This window comes from Antechinus flavipes, chromosome 3 (genome assembly GCF_016432865.1).
Source record: "Antechinus flavipes isolate AdamAnt ecotype Samford, QLD, Australia chromosome 3, AdamAnt_v2, whole genome shotgun sequence".
NCBI lineage: Eukaryota > Metazoa > Chordata > Mammalia > Dasyuromorphia > Dasyuridae > Antechinus > Antechinus flavipes.
This window is the reverse complement of record NC_067400.1, coordinates 570,868,617-570,886,129: the sequence shown is the minus strand read 5'-3', so window position 1 is coordinate 570,886,129 and position 17,513 is coordinate 570,868,617. Positions and strand designations below refer to the sequence as shown.

General features: G+C 35.8%; 1 protein-coding gene across 5 annotated transcripts in view; it reads right to left on the bottom strand.

Moving 5' to 3' along the window:
• The window catches only part of CCDC30 (coiled-coil domain containing 30), a 145,749-nt gene that overhangs the window by 19,168 nt on the left and 109,068 nt on the right, over positions 1-17,513 (bottom strand). For all 5 annotated transcript variants that reach the window (XM_051987909.1, XM_051987910.1, XM_051987911.1 and 2 more), the window contains 2 exons: positions 7,452-7,588; positions 5,111-5,225 (listed from right to left, as the gene is read on the bottom strand). In XM_051987909.1, coding sequence (XP_051843869.1) covers positions 5,111-5,225; positions 7,452-7,588 — 252 coding nt within the window. The remainder of the gene's footprint in view (positions 1-5,110; positions 5,226-7,451; positions 7,589-17,513) is intronic.

The window sequence follows — 17,513 nt, the reverse complement described above, 5'->3', positions numbered from 1 at the left end:
TCTCCCTGCCTCTTTCTCCTTTCTGATTTATCCTTCACACAACTGCCAAATTGATTTTTCTAAACCTAGATCTAATCGCTCCCCAAGTCAATAAATTCCAGAGGTCCTTATTGAATTCAGGATCAAATTCTTTGGCATATAAAGCCCTCCTCAGCCTATTACTCAGCTACATGCCACAGGTTCAGTTCAACTAACCATCTTGCTTCTCTCACATCTGGTTCTCCACTTTGTTTCTGCCTTTGAACTTTGAACAGACTGTCGATATGCTGATACCAAATCCTTTGCCCTCTCTTGACTAGAAAAAACCCCTACTCCCTAAGAGATTCTCTCTCTCTCTCTCTCTCTCTCTCTCTCTCTCTCTCTCTATCTATCTATCTATCTATCTTTGTCTCTCTCTCTCTCTCTCTCTCTCTCTCTCTCTCTCTCTTCTCTTCTCTTCTCTTCTCTCTCTGTCTCTCTCTTCTCTCTCTCTCTCTGTATCTCTCTCTCTCTTCTGTCTCTCTGTATCTCTCTCTCTGTCTCTCTCTTTCTTTTCTCTCTTCTCTCTCTCTCCTTTCTCTCTCTCTCTCTTCTCTCTCTCTGTGTCTCTCTGTCTCTCTCTTCTCTTCTCTCTCTGTCTCTCTGTATCTCTCTTTTTCTCTTTCTCTTCTCTCTGTCTCTCTGTATCTCTCTCTTTCTTTTCTCTCTTCTCTCTCTCTCTTCTTTCTCTCTCTCTCTCTCTCTTCTCTCTCTCTGTCTCTCTCTCTCTCCCTTCTCTTCTCTCTTCTCTCTCTCTCTCTGTCTCTCTGTATCTCTCTCTTTCTCTTCTCTCTCTCTCTCTGTATCTCTCTCTTTCTCTTCTCTCTCTTCTCTCTCTCTCTGTATCTCTCTTTCTCTTCTCTCTCTCTCTCTCTCTTTCTCTTCTCTCTCTCTCTGTCTCTCTGTATCTCTCTCTTTCTCTTCTCTCTCTCTGTCTCCCTGTATCTCTCTCTTTTTCTCTCTCTCTCTTTCTTTTCTCTCTTTTTCTCTCTCTCTCTTCTCTCTCTTCTCTCTCTCTCTCTCTCTCTCTCTCTCTCTCTCTCTCTCTCTCTCTGTCTCTATCTCTGTCTCTCTCTCAAAATACTTTTTTTTTTTTTTTTTTTTTTGCTGAGGCAATTGGGGTTAAGTGACTTGCCCAGGGTCACACAGCTAGGAAGTGTTAAGTGTCTGAAGTCAAATTTGAACTCAGGTCCTCCTGACTTCAGGGCAGGTGCTCTATCTACTACACCAACTAGCTGCCCCCAAAATAGCTTATTTTTAAAAATATCTCAAATATATCTTTTCTCTCCCAAAAGAATATAAGTTTCCATCATTTTTGTCCTTGTATTCCCAATGCATAATACATGAACACTTTAAAAATTGCCTGTGGATTGACCGAGATAGACCTCAAAGTTTCCTTGCTTATCTCCCTCACTTTTCTTTTATACATTAATTTTTAATTAAGCAAAGAAATTTGCCAACTAATGTGTTGAATATGTATTGAACCATAATACCATGTATTGAATCAAACACTTCTGAATAAGGCTGTGGCTACAAAGCACGGTTTGAAATTCACAAGCGCCAGTCCTAAGGGCATAAGTTCTTATCATTCAGGCAGCATAATCTAACTGTGAGCTCATCTCTTCAGAAATCTATTCTGTTCAGCGCTGTTCAGAATCCCAGATCTATACATCCAGTCCAAGTCTTGCATGACCTGCCAGTCATGCAACCAGAAAGAAATTACCTTCATCAAGTAAATGCGAAACTAGTCTTATCCTCTTAAATACCTCTCCAGACAATCTCCCCTGTACTAACCACTCTCTCTCCTTTTACTCCTATTGATCTCTAGGTGAGCCAATTCTGCTTTATATTGTAAATCCTTCTCAAATCCCTAGATCATTCATCACATTGTGATTGCATCCATTCAAACTTGGAGCCTCACTCTCATCTTCACTCTTATACATGTGCTGCTGAATTGCTGTTGTTTGTCCTTCAATCTCGAAGAGGACCATGACATCAGGGAGGTGACATCAGGGAGGTGACACCAGGACATGCAAGGAAATTGTGTCTTAAGGGGTTTTAAGAGGGGGAGGGGCTGGATGACAAAGATGAAAAGGAAACAATCATCCTGACTGGATTTGCTGCAAATTGGCTATACAATCTCAAATAGGCCCTCATTGCTGCTAGCCAAGGCTATTCTACCTACCTTATACCAAATCACTCACTTTCCTACTCTCCACAGCATCTCTTCCAAACATTTTCACCCCTCCTCAAACCTTTTATGACTCTGCACTCCCTTGATGAATTCTCTCACCTGGGAACCTTGCCTCATATTTTATTTTTTATTAAAGCTTTTTATTTTCAAAACATATGCATGGATAATTTTTTAACACTGACCCTTGCAAAACCTTGTGTTCCAAATTTTCTCCTTCTTCCTCCCACTCCCTCCCCTAGATTTACCTATGTTACAGAAAAAATAAGCTCATCTGGAGTGAGCTTCCTCTTCTCTCCTCTTCTTTATTTCCTATTGCTTAGGCACTTTCTGCTACTCTCTCTTCCTTCACCTATCTTACATAATGAAGTGTCCTTACTCCTTAATAAGGCAAACCCCTCTAACTGGTTCAAGTGATCCCATTCCATCTCATCTTCTCCAGTTTGTCCCTTTCTTTCATCCCCACTCTTTCTCTTATTTTCAATCTCTCCCTCTCTACTGGCTTAGTCCCTCCTATTTACTATATGCCCATAGCTCCCCTATCTTGAAAAATCCTTCAATTGATGCTTCCCTTCCTGCCAGTCCTATATCTTTTGTGCCCTTTGTAGTTATACTTCTCAGACAGGTCACCTCCAATAGGGGCCTTCACTTTCTCTCCTCTCGTTCTCTCCTTCATCACTTATAATCTGGCTTTCAACATTATCATTTTGTCAAAACTTCTCTTTCCCAAGTTACTCATGACTTCTAATGACTTCTCAATTCTCATTCTCTTTTACTGCTCTTCAGTCTTTGATACTATTGGTTATTCTCCCTTTCTTCCTACTTCCTTTTCTAGATTTTTGGAATCTCACTTTCTCCTGGTTCTTATACTATCAGATCAATATTCTGTCTTATTCGTTGGTCTTCTCCTAGGTTACAATCTCTAACTGTATGTGTTGCTCAGCATTCTAGCTTTTCTCTTCTCCCTATATACTACTTCACTTGATGAGCTCTCATGAATTTAATGACCATTTCTATATTGATGATTCTCAGATCTCCTTTTCCTGTCCCAAGTTCTGTGTTGACCTCCATTTTCACATGTCTAACTGCTTTTCAGCTATCCTGAACTGGATATCAAATAGATATCTTCAACTCAGTATGTCCAAGACAGAATTCATTATCTTTCTCTCTAAACTCTGTCCCCTTCATATCTTCCCGATTACTCCAGAGGACACCATTTCCCCAGTCCTTCAGGTTTGTAACCTAAAAGTCATCCCTATCTCTCACCTCCTGTAACAAGTCTGTTGTCAAGGTCTGCAACATTTCTCAAATATTCCTCCTTCTCCCCTCTGACTCTGCCATCACTCTAATGCAGGCCTTCGTCATCTCATGCCTGGACTATGGCAATGGCTGCTGGTCGGGCTGCTTGCCTCAAGTTTCTTACCATTTCAAACCATCTTCATTCAGATTCTAAAGTAATTTTTCTAAAGCGTAGGTCCGACTATACCAGCCCCCTATTTGATAAACTTCAATGGTTCCTACTGTATCCAGGATTAAAAACAAAGTATTCTGTTTGACATTTAAAAGCCCCTTGTAATCTAGTACCATCCTCTCATTCCGTCTTCTTACAGTTTTCTCCCTGACAAGTTACTTTTGATCCAATGATACTAGGTTACTAAATGTTCCATAAACAAGATACTCTGTAAGTGTGTATCTGTCTCCAATCTGTCTTTCTATCTTTGTCTGTTTCTCTCTGTTTCTCTGTCTCTGCCTTTGTTTCTATGTCTTTCTGTCTCTGTGTCTGTCTGTCTGTCTCTCTCACTTCCAGACAATTTTCTCTGGTTGTCTTACATGCCTGGAATTCTTTCTCTTCTTTATTCTGCCTACTAATCTCCCTGCTTTCCTTAAGTCCCAATTAAAATTCTATTTTTTTACTGGAATTCTTCCCCAATTCCTTTTAATTCTAGTGCCTTCCCATTAGATTGAAAGCTCCTTGTGGGCAGGGACTAATTTTTGCCTCTTTTTTTGTATTCCTAGTACTTAGCATAGTGCCTGGTACATAGTAGGCATTTTATAAATGTTGGCTGATTGATTGATATATCTTACCCAGAACAAGATTCACTTCTGTTTTTAACCCACTTTTTGATTAGAATCCTGCAAGCTAAAACTTCCCACAGGTTGCAAGCAGAGGCAAGATGATGCAACCAATTTTTATCCTAACGGTAATATCCTCTACCCTTATTCATTGGTGTCAGTTTAACTGACTTTCTAGTCTTAGAGACTTAGTACATTATTGCTGCTTTCCTCCCAATTAAACTATGGATTTTTCATCAGTAAAGACACTTATAATAGTGTCACAAATCTGAAGCATAACTAGGATATTTCATTTTGGACCTTCAATGAAAATCTTAATAAAACAAATAAGTTTATTACAATATAGATAATAATTTGTTTCTTAAAACAAAACCTGGAGATGCACTTATCAAAAATCTGATAGAGGATTGGAATCTTAAAAGTCCCTTCTTTCTCTGAAATTCTGTGATTATAGGAATTCTAACAATTGTGGTACACACATTGTTCTTTCCCATCTTAGCCTAGTTGGAGCCTTTCCTGCTATTGCCTAAGTCTTTGTGGGACACTTGTCTTTTTGGTGCACCCATGAAAAATGCAGCAGATCAAATAAAAACCAAATAGTTTTCCAGTAGACATACTTGGGTGCTGAGAATTCTTTAAAGAAAGATTTTTCTGGAGAGGAAAGCCATTCTGGAGGAATCATTCTATAAATAAGTGCTTGATATTCTGGTTTACAGTCAATTGGGTTTTTCCCTGCTGCTCACTATGAGAACAGTGGAACAGTGTAGATGTAAAGAAAATAGATGCTGTCCTGAAAACTGAAGATTAAATAGGAAACAAATTTCTTACCTCTCCCCTTCGAAGCTGGATAGTCTTGAGGATTTGCTCTAGGAAGCCAACCTGCTGGGTAAGCCGAAGGCTATTTTCCTGCAGTAGCTTGTTTTCTTCATCCAGGAAAAGAACTCTACAGGTGGCAAAAACCAGATGTAAAACTACACATTTTTGTCTGGATCCTGTGTAATTCCAAGAGTTCCCATTTTTCTGGTGTCCTGGGCTTTTGCCTTGATTTTAGGAACCACAATATGATAGAACAATTCTTTAGTAGCACTAAATTAAGTGCAAATTGCCTGAAAATTTAATAAACACATAACTCAAGTGCAGAAGCATGGTAGGTATAATTAAGAAATGTGGAAGAAGTAGATGACTCATAGGAGCTCATTATTGAGTGAATTTTAACAAAAGTCATCCATTCTAACTGGCATTTTTCACATGTAGTCATCTAACTGCTGTTTGAAGATTTTGGGTAAAAGGGAATTCACTATCTTTCAAGACAGAACACTGGTAATAAGCTGGGTTCTTCCACTTAAAATCAGTTTTTAATTGATGTTTTCTGTTTTTTACATGACTATGTTAGCCCATGAATCCCTTTCTCCCTCCCCATCCCTCAGGGCAATCCCCATATGATAAAGAGTATTTTTATTTATTGTTTCAATGGTATTTAATTTTTCCAAATGCATGTAAAGATAGTTTTCAACAATTATTTCTGCAAGACTTTGTGTTCCAGATTTTTTTCTCTCTCCTTTCTTTGCCTCCTTCCTCTGCAAGACAGCAAGCAATTTTATATAGGCTAAATATATACAGTTCTTTTAAACATATTTCCACAGTTGTCATGATATGCAAGAAAAATCAGACCAAAAGGGAAAAAACAATAAGAAAAAGCAAACAAACATAAAGGGTGAAAATACTATCCTTCAATTCACATTCAGTGTCCATAGATCTTTCCAGAGAATATTTTTTAGAAAGGAAAAAAAGATTAGCACAACTGATTGATACTTTGAAAAAAAAATCTGAAAACATTTCAATAAATAACACCTATGAACCTCCCATTTCCATGAAGGGTTAGACTGAGGGTGTCTTCACATTATGTCTTCATTTGAGTCCCACATGACTTTTATAATTTTCTTTCATTTACTTTAGATTTTTTGGTATACTGTTCTTTCCATTTACATTGTTGTAGTTACTATGTATATTGTTTCCTTGGCTCTGCTTACATAGATCTTTATATGCTTCTCTAAATTCATCACACACATCCTTTCTTATAACACAATTTTATCCCATTATATTCATGTATCACATTTAGCCATTCTTCAATTGATGGGAGCTCAAGGGAAATGAAATGTTATGACTACTATTTGTGATTGCAATTTTAGATTATTTTTGGATATAGGCCTGAACCATCTCCTGTGGTTCACATGCAAATAATATGCAGAATGGAAGTGTATTTTTCCTTTTTTTTTTTTTTTAAAGAATTCTGAGAGGACCAATTTTTAAGCAGTTACTATAATTCTTTATCATTTTCCCCCATCCCTTCCTTCATTAGATTTATCCTAGTAGTAGAAAATCAGTAATTTCTGAAATGTTGGTATTTCCCCCCCCCCCCAATAAGTAGGATAGGAAAGGATCAGAAAATCAATCTTTACATCTTCCCTTAAGCTAACAGATATGTGATCATATATAGGCATATTATTCAAGAAATTCTGAAATAATTATTCCAGAAGTGTCAGGTAATCTGGATTGATACCAATGGGTTCTTTTCCACTGTCCACCATGACATCTGTCTTTGTGACAACAGAATACATTGCTGGTACTTGTCCAGTTGTATCACTGAGGTGATTGGACCTTGATTCCAGTTAAACCCTTTGGACTTAAATAACAGGTCATTGGAATACAATTAACTAGTCAAACTATGATAATGATTAGATAGTCATTAATGTTACTATTTCTGAAGATAATTCACTTTCCAAAGAGGGGTTTGAGGATTAGGGCATGGTCATTACTTATAGCCACAAGGTGAGCCAGTGGGTTCTAGTGGACACCATGTTAAATCTGAAGCCAGGGTACTTAAGTTCAAATTCTATTTCTGCCTTTTACTAACTGTGTAAACTCTGACAAATCACTTAACCTCTCTGAGATTCAATTTCTTTATCTATAAAATAAAAGGTTAGACTACATGACCACTAAAGTCTCTTTTTAGTTATAAATCTATGATCCTAACAAGACAGTCAAGGACAGTAAATTGTGGGATAATTTAAAGAATTGAAAAATGTCACAGTTTTCTTTTTGTTTAATAATATTTTTGTGGAGGCATTTTTAAAGAAAAGAGCCATATTGTTTAGGAATAAATCCTTACCTGTTCTGGACTGAAGAGATCATCCATTTATTGCCTTGTATAGTTTCATCTTGTTCTGTTAGTCTCTCTAAAAGTCGCCTCTTCTCAATGAGTAGATTCTCATTTTGTGTGGTGACTTGGTCCTGGAACTCTTTCTCCTAAGGAAAAAGAAGCTTCCTGGTAGCAACCTAATCATTGTTAAGAATTATTATCATGGAATAAATTGTGGGCTTAGATACATTGGCTTACAGTAAGATACTACATCCATGAAGGCAGAGGCTATTTTTCATTTTCTCTTTGTATCTATCACCTGCACAGTGACTTGCACAAAGCAGATAATTAATACTTATCTTTATTCAACTCAATTGGTCTTTTCTTAGAAAGTGGAAACGATGGAGTTCTATCCTTTTTTCCAAAGTTGTTTTCTGTTTTTATTCAGAAAAGAAAATTTAAATTGATTTTGGCATTCTTTCTTGCAAATTCTCTTATTTTATGTGCTGTTTAAATTTTGAATCTTTCCCATTTATAATTATCTTCCAAGGATTCACAATTTCATCTATTTGCATATTTATATCAATGCAGGTCAATTGATCAGTTAATAAACATTTATTAATGCCAGCTATGTGCCAGGATGTGCTGAGTTCTGGGGATCCAAAGAAAGGTAAAAAAAAATACAGTTCCTGCTCTCAAGGAGCTCACAGTCTAATGGGAGAGACAATATACAAAGAACTATGTACAGAAAAGCTATGGAAATAATCAATGGAGAGAAAGCACTAGATTACCAGTCATTGAGAAAAGCCTTGTTGAAGGTAAGATTTTAACTGAGATTTGAAGCAAAACAGGGAGGCCAGGAAACAGAGATGAGGAAGAGCAGCATTCCAGACATGGGGGATTGTCAATGAAATTGCCTAGACTTGAGATGAAGTGTCTTATGTTAGTAACAGCAAGGAAGCCACTGGATCAAAAAATCCCTGGGACAGATAATGAGGGAGTAAGATCTAAGACTGGAAGACAGAGGGGAAGACTAGGTTAAGAAGGGCTTGGAATGCCAAAGAGAAGATTTTATATTTGATCCTGGAGGTGAGAGGGAGCCACTGGAGTTGAAGGGGAAGAGCTACGGGGAAGGTGACATGGTCACACCTCTGCTTTAGGAAAGTCACTTTGATAGCTGAGTGGAGGAGGACAGGGAGGCCCACTAGCAGACTATTGTAGTAGTCACTGGAAGTGACAGTATTAGAGGAAAGCAAAGATTTTATTTGAGAGATGTTACTAAAGTCAGATCAACAGATTGGATGTGGTGGGGATGAGTGGGGGGAATGAACAAAGAGGAGAGACAGTGAGATCATAACTCTAGGGAGCCCTAGGAGATGGAAGTTTCACAAGTTGCTATGGTCAAAAAAATTAACCACATGGTGGCCAGTCCCTGGCTGTGAGCTCTCCAAGTTTAACTAGGCTGGTTCTCAAATGATATATATTTGGTTATGCTCCTGTGTTAAAGCTTTTCCAGCTTGGTAGGACTTGCTATAGCTTGTACTCCATTGACATTTACCTTTAAAAAATCAAGGCATCACTATGTCAAAATAAAGTAATAGAGGACTCAAGAAGTCTCTTGAGTTTAATATTTTTAAACACAATAAAGTTAAATAAAGTTCTTGACAAACAGCTGTGTTCTTTCTAATTACTCTGTTGTTTGTCATCATCAGCAAGAAGTACTAAGTCCTCTGATTCCACATATTGTTGTTGTGGTTCAGTCTTTTTTCAGTCTGCTTAACTCTGACTCCACTTGGGGTTTTCTTAGCAGAGATACTAGAGTGGTTTTCCATTTCCTTCGACAGTTCATTTTTCATTTGAGGAAACTGAGGCACACTAGGTGAAGTGACTTGCCCAGGCTCATACAGCTAGTGTATGCATGAGCTGCATTTGAACTCAGTTCTTCCTGACTCCAGGCCTTGATTCTATCCACTGTGCTACCTATTTGTCCATTCCACACATCATTGGCTTCTGTAATTGTACCCAGGGTCTCATGATCATCATGTTATGCACCTGTATTTCTTTAAAGGTAATTGGAGAAAGTTAAAATTTGACTAAGTCCATCCAGTTTCTAAAATCTGGGCTAATGGAATCAGACACATGGATACTAACAATGCTCCTAGAACTTAGATGCTGAAGCAATATCTATGCTAATAGAATGGCCCTTTTAAAAGCAATTGTTTATTCCAGAACTGATGGCTAATGTAGCTATGGCCAAAAATGACTTGGAAAGAAAGGAAGCAAGCATGCTATACAGGGTAAGTGGAGAAAGGGCTAGATCGGGAGTGAGAAGTCTTGGATTCCAGATCCAGCTCTGTTGCTTACTCTTTAAACAACCATAGATGACTCATTTAGCTTTGGCCTTCAGATTCATCATGTACTATATAACTGCTAAGATTCCTTCTAGTTCTAAGCCCATTAATCATGATCTATGTCAAGTTTTAAAATAGATTTTAAAATAAATCATCCTGGACAAAAAAGTGTCCATCCATTCTTAGATTTATGGTGGAGACTCCATTTTCTACCTCAGTGGCTCACCTAGGGCAGCTGCATGGCACCATGATGTACAGAATGCCAGGCCCGGAGTCATCTTCCTAACTCATCTGAGTTCAAATTTGGCCTCAGACACTTACTAGCTCTGTGACCCTGGGCAAGTCACTTCATCCTGTCTGCCTCAGTTCTTCATCTGCAAAATGATTTGAAGAAGGAAATTGCAAATCCCTATATTGTCTTTGCCAAGAAAACCCTAAATGGGGTCACAAAGAGTCAGCCATAACTGAAAAATGACTGAACAACAACAAAAATCCATTTTGAGATTTTTAAGTTCTTTAGACAGGAAATTACCCCTTATATTTAATTTCAATTTCCCTTATACCAAATGTAACATATTTATAATACTTTATCTCAACATATCTCTCCTCCACAAAATATAATACCTCATGCCCTTGTAAGATGGCACCTGGATAAAGTGAAGTAGAAAAACAAGAATTCACAAGGGGAAAAAATTCAAGTTATTAGCAATCATATTAAAATGTTTCTAATCACTAATAATAATAAGAAAAGCACATTAAAACATTCTGAGATTACTCTTCCTACAAATAAGATTGGGCTTCTCACAGGAGAGAATTTTGAAGATCGAATAGTAAGCATAAGAGGAATCAGAAAGAAGCCCACTTGAAGAATTATGTGGAAAGCAAAACTTCTGCCTCCAAGGTGGGGTGAATGCAGAGGAATGAAGTCAGAAACTGGTGATTGTCTTCTCTAGACTTTTACTGTAGCAATATGGCACAGAAGATAAGAATGCTGGGCTTGGAATCAAGAAGAATGGGGTTCAAATACTGCCCCTAACACTGCTAACGTACTTGGGTAATCATGGGCAAGCCACTATACCTTGTATTCATCATCTATAAAATGGCCATAAAAAGAACCTGTTGCTTCACAAGGTTTTCATGAAGTTAAAATGAGATAATATGGAAAGTCCACAAGCATTTATGAAGTAGTCACTAAGTTCCCAGTACTGTTCAAATTTGAGCAAGTTTTGTAAATGTCATTTATCATTATTGTTTAAAGCAGAAAGATTTAGCCTAAGGAAAAACTTCATGAAAAAGGACACATCTTTAACCATTGTGGATTTTATGCTGTTCTTCAATTGAACCTCTCATTTATACTTTGATCTTCTCTAGGTTAAGTATTCCTGGTTCTCTTAAAATTTATCAATTTTTATGTAACTATTTTAATGTATGCACAAGCTATCTACCAAGCCTGGAATGTACTACCTTTCAAAATTATTCAGCTCTGGGGCCACCTCCAATAGGAAGTCTGCTCTGATCCCACCAGTTTAAAAAATAACCAAAAAACCCCTCTCAACTAGAATTTAAAAATCATCAAAAACATTTCCATGAGAATTGTATGTGAAATTGTGAATCCAGAATATACAGGTTGATGCTTTTAATATATATTAAATGTAATATATTAGTATTGAAATTGCCTTGATTTTCTGTGTTCTCTCTGAATTTGTCTCTGATCTCCTTTGTGTATTTTAAATGTTTTGAGTTTTTATTTACTATTCCCCTTTTCTGAATCACTATCATTATCCACTCCAATGTTCCCTTGACTTTTTCTTCATTTCCTCCCCCAATAGTAGTCTTCCCTTATAATGTTAACCAAAGCCAATTTGTGTTGGAATGGTAGTATCTGGAAATGAATAATCCATTCTTTTTCTAGAATCTGTCACCTCTATACCAAGAAGTAGGACCATGCCTCATTATCACTTTCCTGGAATTCTGATTGGTCATGTCACTGATCAGAGTTATTCCATTACACTTCTATGCTATAATTTATTCAGCCCTTTCCAGGTAATGTCACTTATTTTATTTCCATATATTTGCTACAATAAAAAGTAATGTTATAATACTTTGGTATATATGAATCTTTTCCTTGTCTTTGATCTCTTTGGAGTAGTGATATTGCTGAGTCAAAGGGAATGCACCATTTAGTGACTTTTGGAGTTCAGAATTGCTTTTCAGAATATTTGGAGCTATTCATAGCTGGAGAAGGAGTACGTGAATCTTTTTAACTTTCCATAGCACTTCTAACAATTATAATTTTTAAAATTTGTTTTCTTTCCCAATATTATATGTAAGAAGAGTAATCTCAGAATGTTTTCATGTGCTTTTCTTATTATTATTACTGATTAGAAACATTTTAATATGATTGCTAATAACTTGAATTTTTTCCTCTTGCGAACTCTTGTTTATACCTTTGACTATTGATTGAATAATGGCTCTTGTTCTCATATATTTGTATCAACCCTACATATATCATCTACATATATATATACATATATGTATATATATATATACATATATATATATATATCAGATTTCATTGGAGAAGTTTGCTAAATATTTTTCCTAGTACATTATTTTCATTTATTGGTTTGTGCAAAATTTTTTCAATTTTATATAATCAAAATTGTCCATTTTATCTTTTGCTATCCCTTATATAATCGAGTTCCCTCCTTATCCAAATGTGAAAGGTAACTCCTTCTATTGTCTTCTAATTTGATTATATCTAAGTGACATATACACCTGGAGCTTATTGTCTTATGTGGTATGAGATGGTGATCTGAAGCTAGGCCAAATTTCTCTCACAGTTTTTCAATTTTTCCAGAAGTTTTTTGTTAAAAAATGCTTACCTTGATTAGTTTGTTTCCTTGAGTTTATTGATCACTATATGCTACTATGTTCTGTTGGTTTGGGATTTTGTTTGGATGCAATCTGTTTTTTAAGCTACTTTTCAATAAAACATTGAGATCTGGTTCATGAGGTTCCCTTACTTCCTACTTTTTAAAAATTTCGATTCTCTTTAGATCCTTGGTTTTTTTTGTTTCTACAAGTGAATTTTGCTATATTCTTGTCTATTTCTATAAAGTAATCCTTTGGAAATGTGATTGATATGGCACTAATCTGTAAATAAACTTAGTACTAGAATTCTTATTACATTAGTATCATGAACTATAAGTATTTCTTTTCAATTTAAGTCGTTCTTTGTTTCTGAAAAGTGTGCTTTGCAGCTGTATTCATATAATTCCTGTGGATTTTGAGGTCTATTTTATATGTTGTCTATACAACATATAATTATGAATAGGCCTTATTTCTCTGGATTTTTTTGGTGATGTACAGAAAAGTTGATGATCTTGTAGATTTATTTTATATCCAACTCCTCAACTAAATTATTCTATTAATTTGTATAAACTTTTTGCTCTTTCTAATTTTAGTTGCCTCTTTTAAGATTCTTAAGTAAGCCATTAGTATGCTGCAAAAATTGTTTCTTTGCTGTGCATATTTCCTTCAACCTCTTATTTTATTGTAATCAATAATATTTCTAGAATTACATAAAACAATAGTTATAACAATAAACATCCTTAATTCTCTGTCCTTCAGATCTTAATGGAAAGGCCTTTTTCCATGATGGATGATGCTTGCTTTTATGACATGGGAGAAATCCAACAAGCTCCCAGTCCTTATCACATGCACAATATGATTTCCCTGGTTATCAGTTCACATGAAGACTGGGTGAGCTTGCCTATGGACATGTGTGATGGAAGGGTCTGCTGCCTCCCTGCTTCAGGACAGGTGCTGTTATTCTGTTTCCTATAAGCTTACTTCATGGCGATCAGAAATGTTTTAATTAACTGTGGGCTGTAACTGAGTATACAGCCTGGTATAGGTATATAAAGGTTTAAGCCCTAGTGGTGATTATGGCAAGAACTCCAGGTGGGAGAGAGGTAGTAGTGGCTGTCACCCACTGTTCGCTGACTAATTTCCCGCCTACCATGTGACTATAAACACAAGGTACCACTGTTTTTTTCTATTTCTGTAGTGTTTATTCTTTCCTCATTTCAAATAAATGAGCATTAGAAAAAATGGACCGGGTTATGACCTCGTATGCTTCAAAAGCTAAGAAGGATCAAAGGTCCCCTAAATAATCAGAAGAGATAGCAGCAGTAGCCAAGCCTGGTTAAGAATCAGCTCTGAGGAACAATCTGATTGGTCCAGTCTAGCAGCAAATTAGTCTGACAGCCAATATACCCTGTCTTGCAATAGAGACCATACCCAGAAAATAATTTGGTGGGGGACTATTTCTCAGCAATCATGTGTTTGAATTTATTCTTCCTGAGAAGCCAAGGTATGCAGATAGCTTGGGATGTTAAAATTTGGTCCTCAATTAATTTTCTCAGTAAATTGGCAAAAGCCAATTGATGCTAATTAGATAAATGACATTAGGGAGATACTAAGTTGTGGTTGATATTGGGAAGAACATAAAATTTGGGGATAACTAATCACTTTGAGTGATCACTTATGGAAGGTCCTGACCCTCATTAAGTATTGACTTTTTAAAAAAAATTAATATTTATTGATATCTTTTGTTTTTACATTACCTAAATGTCCCTTTGTATTCCTTCTCTCAGAGAGTCAGCTCATATAATAAACCAATAAACATATAGGAAAAAATTAATAATATGTATAATGTTCCACACTTGTGATCCCTTCATCTTCATCATCCACCTTTGAAAATGAGTTGGGAATTATAATTTCTCATATTTATTGTTAGGAGACAAGTTAGGTCTTTGAAATTTTGTATCATTTACAAATGTTTTTTTTGTTTGTTTTGTGGTAGTTATTTTTTTCTTTTACATTATTGTAGTTTTATTTTTTGGCTCTGCTTAGTTGATGTGGTGGCATTTTATGTAAGTTTTCTTGCTTCTCTGTGTTCATTATAGTTTTCATTTCTTATAGCAATGTATGTTATATTAAGAAATGCAATATTCTATTATGTTTATGCACTATTTTGTTTGGCCATGGCATCTATTTTCCAATTCTTTGCTACCAAATTTCATTTCTAATTTTTTAAAATACATGTTGCTATAATATTTTGGTGTATATGGGATCTTACTTCTTTGTCATTCACCCTCCTGGGGTATATGACTAGCACTAGATTCTAGACTAAAGAAAAGACTATAATCATTTAATTTACTTTAATTGAATAATTCCAAATTGCCTTCCAAAGTAGTTATACTAATTCACAGCTCTGCCAGCATTGTTTTAGTGTGCTTATTTTTCTACAATCCCTTAGACATTAGTGGCCCAATCCTCAATTGCTGGACCCTTCTATTTCTATATACAAGTCTATATAGCTCAGCCATTTGTTTAGATTGGTTGAATTCTTGTGAATGTCACTCAAAGAGAGTTTTTTGATTTCATTCTTGGATTTTAGGTGTTTATTAAGCTATATTCAGAGGTAAACCACTTCTGGTTAACATCAGACAATTTCATAGGTGTGTGTCTATCATTACCCTTTATTTTCTTGATGAAGTGATGACTGCTTATTATAAAAGTATTTCTCCAAATTTTTAACTTATTTATTACATGTTCTGAGATATGCATCAATTCTATTCTTCATTTTTATTTTTACAAAATTTTATTTTTCCATAAGCTGACTCAGTATAATGGGTCCTGTGTTTCATTATGAATGTATGAGTTAGGACACTTTCCAAATCTGTTAATAATAATAATAATTTTAATAATAATAATAATAATAAACATTTTACAGTTTCAAAAGAGTATGTCAAAACTGGTATTACACAGATATTAGTTGCCTTAAATGTGTTCTCACTCAGCTTTGATTTTAGGATGCCAACAAATCTCTTAATGTGCGTAGCCACAGCTTTCTTCTTGATAGCTTTATACTTGATGTGTTTTATTTGGAGGAGAAAAAGATATTTTTATGTATCACCTTGATCTATTGGTTCAATTTAGCCCCTGGATTCAAACCTATAGTCTTTAGTGTCTTTCTTCCCTTAATAGACATAAAGAAATTTACACTTGTTGAGTTCAAATGACATTTTGATATCAATTGAGAAAGACTGGGATCTATATAACTTGATGCCGTCTGTGTACATCAATCAAGTGATTAATAAGATGTTTTAGATATATCCCCTCCATCTTTAACTTGGAAGCTACATTCAGATACTTTAAGAGAGAATAATATGTTTAAAACTAGACAGAATTAGGGAGGACTTATTGAAAAGCATCATGTTTTATATAAATTGTCATATTATTATGTTGGTGGCATGTTTTAAATAGGCAATAGTTTTCCATGAAGATTATGACTATTCCTAGATTCTCAATATCATCCTCAGAACTAGGACACTGTATAAAAGACACAATTACATAATCTGCAAAAGAGCACACATTTTTTAATTAAGGGGGAGAATGTAGTGGATGTACTCATAATGTACACTGACATTATTGGTAAGGAACTTGTTTTACATTAAAGAAATTTCTCAATATGAAGTGTAAAAATGCTAATTTGCTCCATTGGTGAAGACTTGTCTTCTGACACTAAATAGTTACTTAAAAAGTAGTGAAATTTCCTTGATAAGATATGAAACTTACTACGATTGATATGAATTCCTTGTCTTATCCTGAGTGACCCAGGTATTTATTAGGTGCTGAAGATGCTGAAGATATGCCTGAAGATGCTGACTAACCATGCTGAAGATAACTGATTGATTCAAGATCAGTTCATTGGGGGAGGATATGAGGTGCTAGGGAAGGTATGAAAAGAATTGGGCAATGAAGTTCTATACCCTTCTCTAGCCTTTAATTAGAGGGAACAAAGAGGAGACTCAGAACAATAACTCAACACCAAGACAAAGAGAGAAAAAAGACTTCAAGAGTTTTCAAGGGGATATGAACTTTGATCCCCAGAGGAAAGGTTTGAATGTCTGCAAGGGCAGGAACTGCAGGAATTTGAGGCAGAAGTACAGAGCAGAAAAGTCTCTCAATCAAATGGAAGATTTCCTGAATTATACAAAAGTTAGGAGTGTGAAGCAACAAGGGACAGAGAATGATGCAGAGAAGCAAATTCATCATCTGTTTTTCCCTTTAAAGGTGCATATGGTCTGAATTTCTGGGTAGTCAGGAACTCTTTAGAAAGAAGATCCTTTATACTGCAACATATCTAACATATATAGGACTGCTTGCCATCTAGGGAGGGAGGGGAAAAATCGGAACAGAAGCAAGTGCAAGGGATAATGTTGTAAAAAAATTACCCTGGCATGGATTCTGTCAATATAAAGTTATTATAAAATAAAATAAAATATATTTTAAAAAAAAGAAAGAAAGAAGATCCTTAAAAAAAGAGGATCTTTAAAAAGGAAGATCTTTAACTCTGGGGAAACATAGACACAAAACAAATTTTGCTATTCCCAGAGGAAACTCTGAGGGGAGGCATGAGTATGATAGTAAGACGAGCTCAAGATAGAACCTGTCTCATGTAAGGCAAGACCTGTGATGCTAAGTCATAGTTTACAGCGACAAACTATATTTGGTTTTTGTAGGTTGGGTGGCTTCCTGAAATCTATTCTCTTCTCAGTTTCACTCATATTGCTTGGATAATGGCCATGAAGGTAGTGAAAGTAAAAGGTGTGGTTATTTTGGAGAGAAGAAAACCCTGAAAGATGACACAGAGTCAGATATTACATAA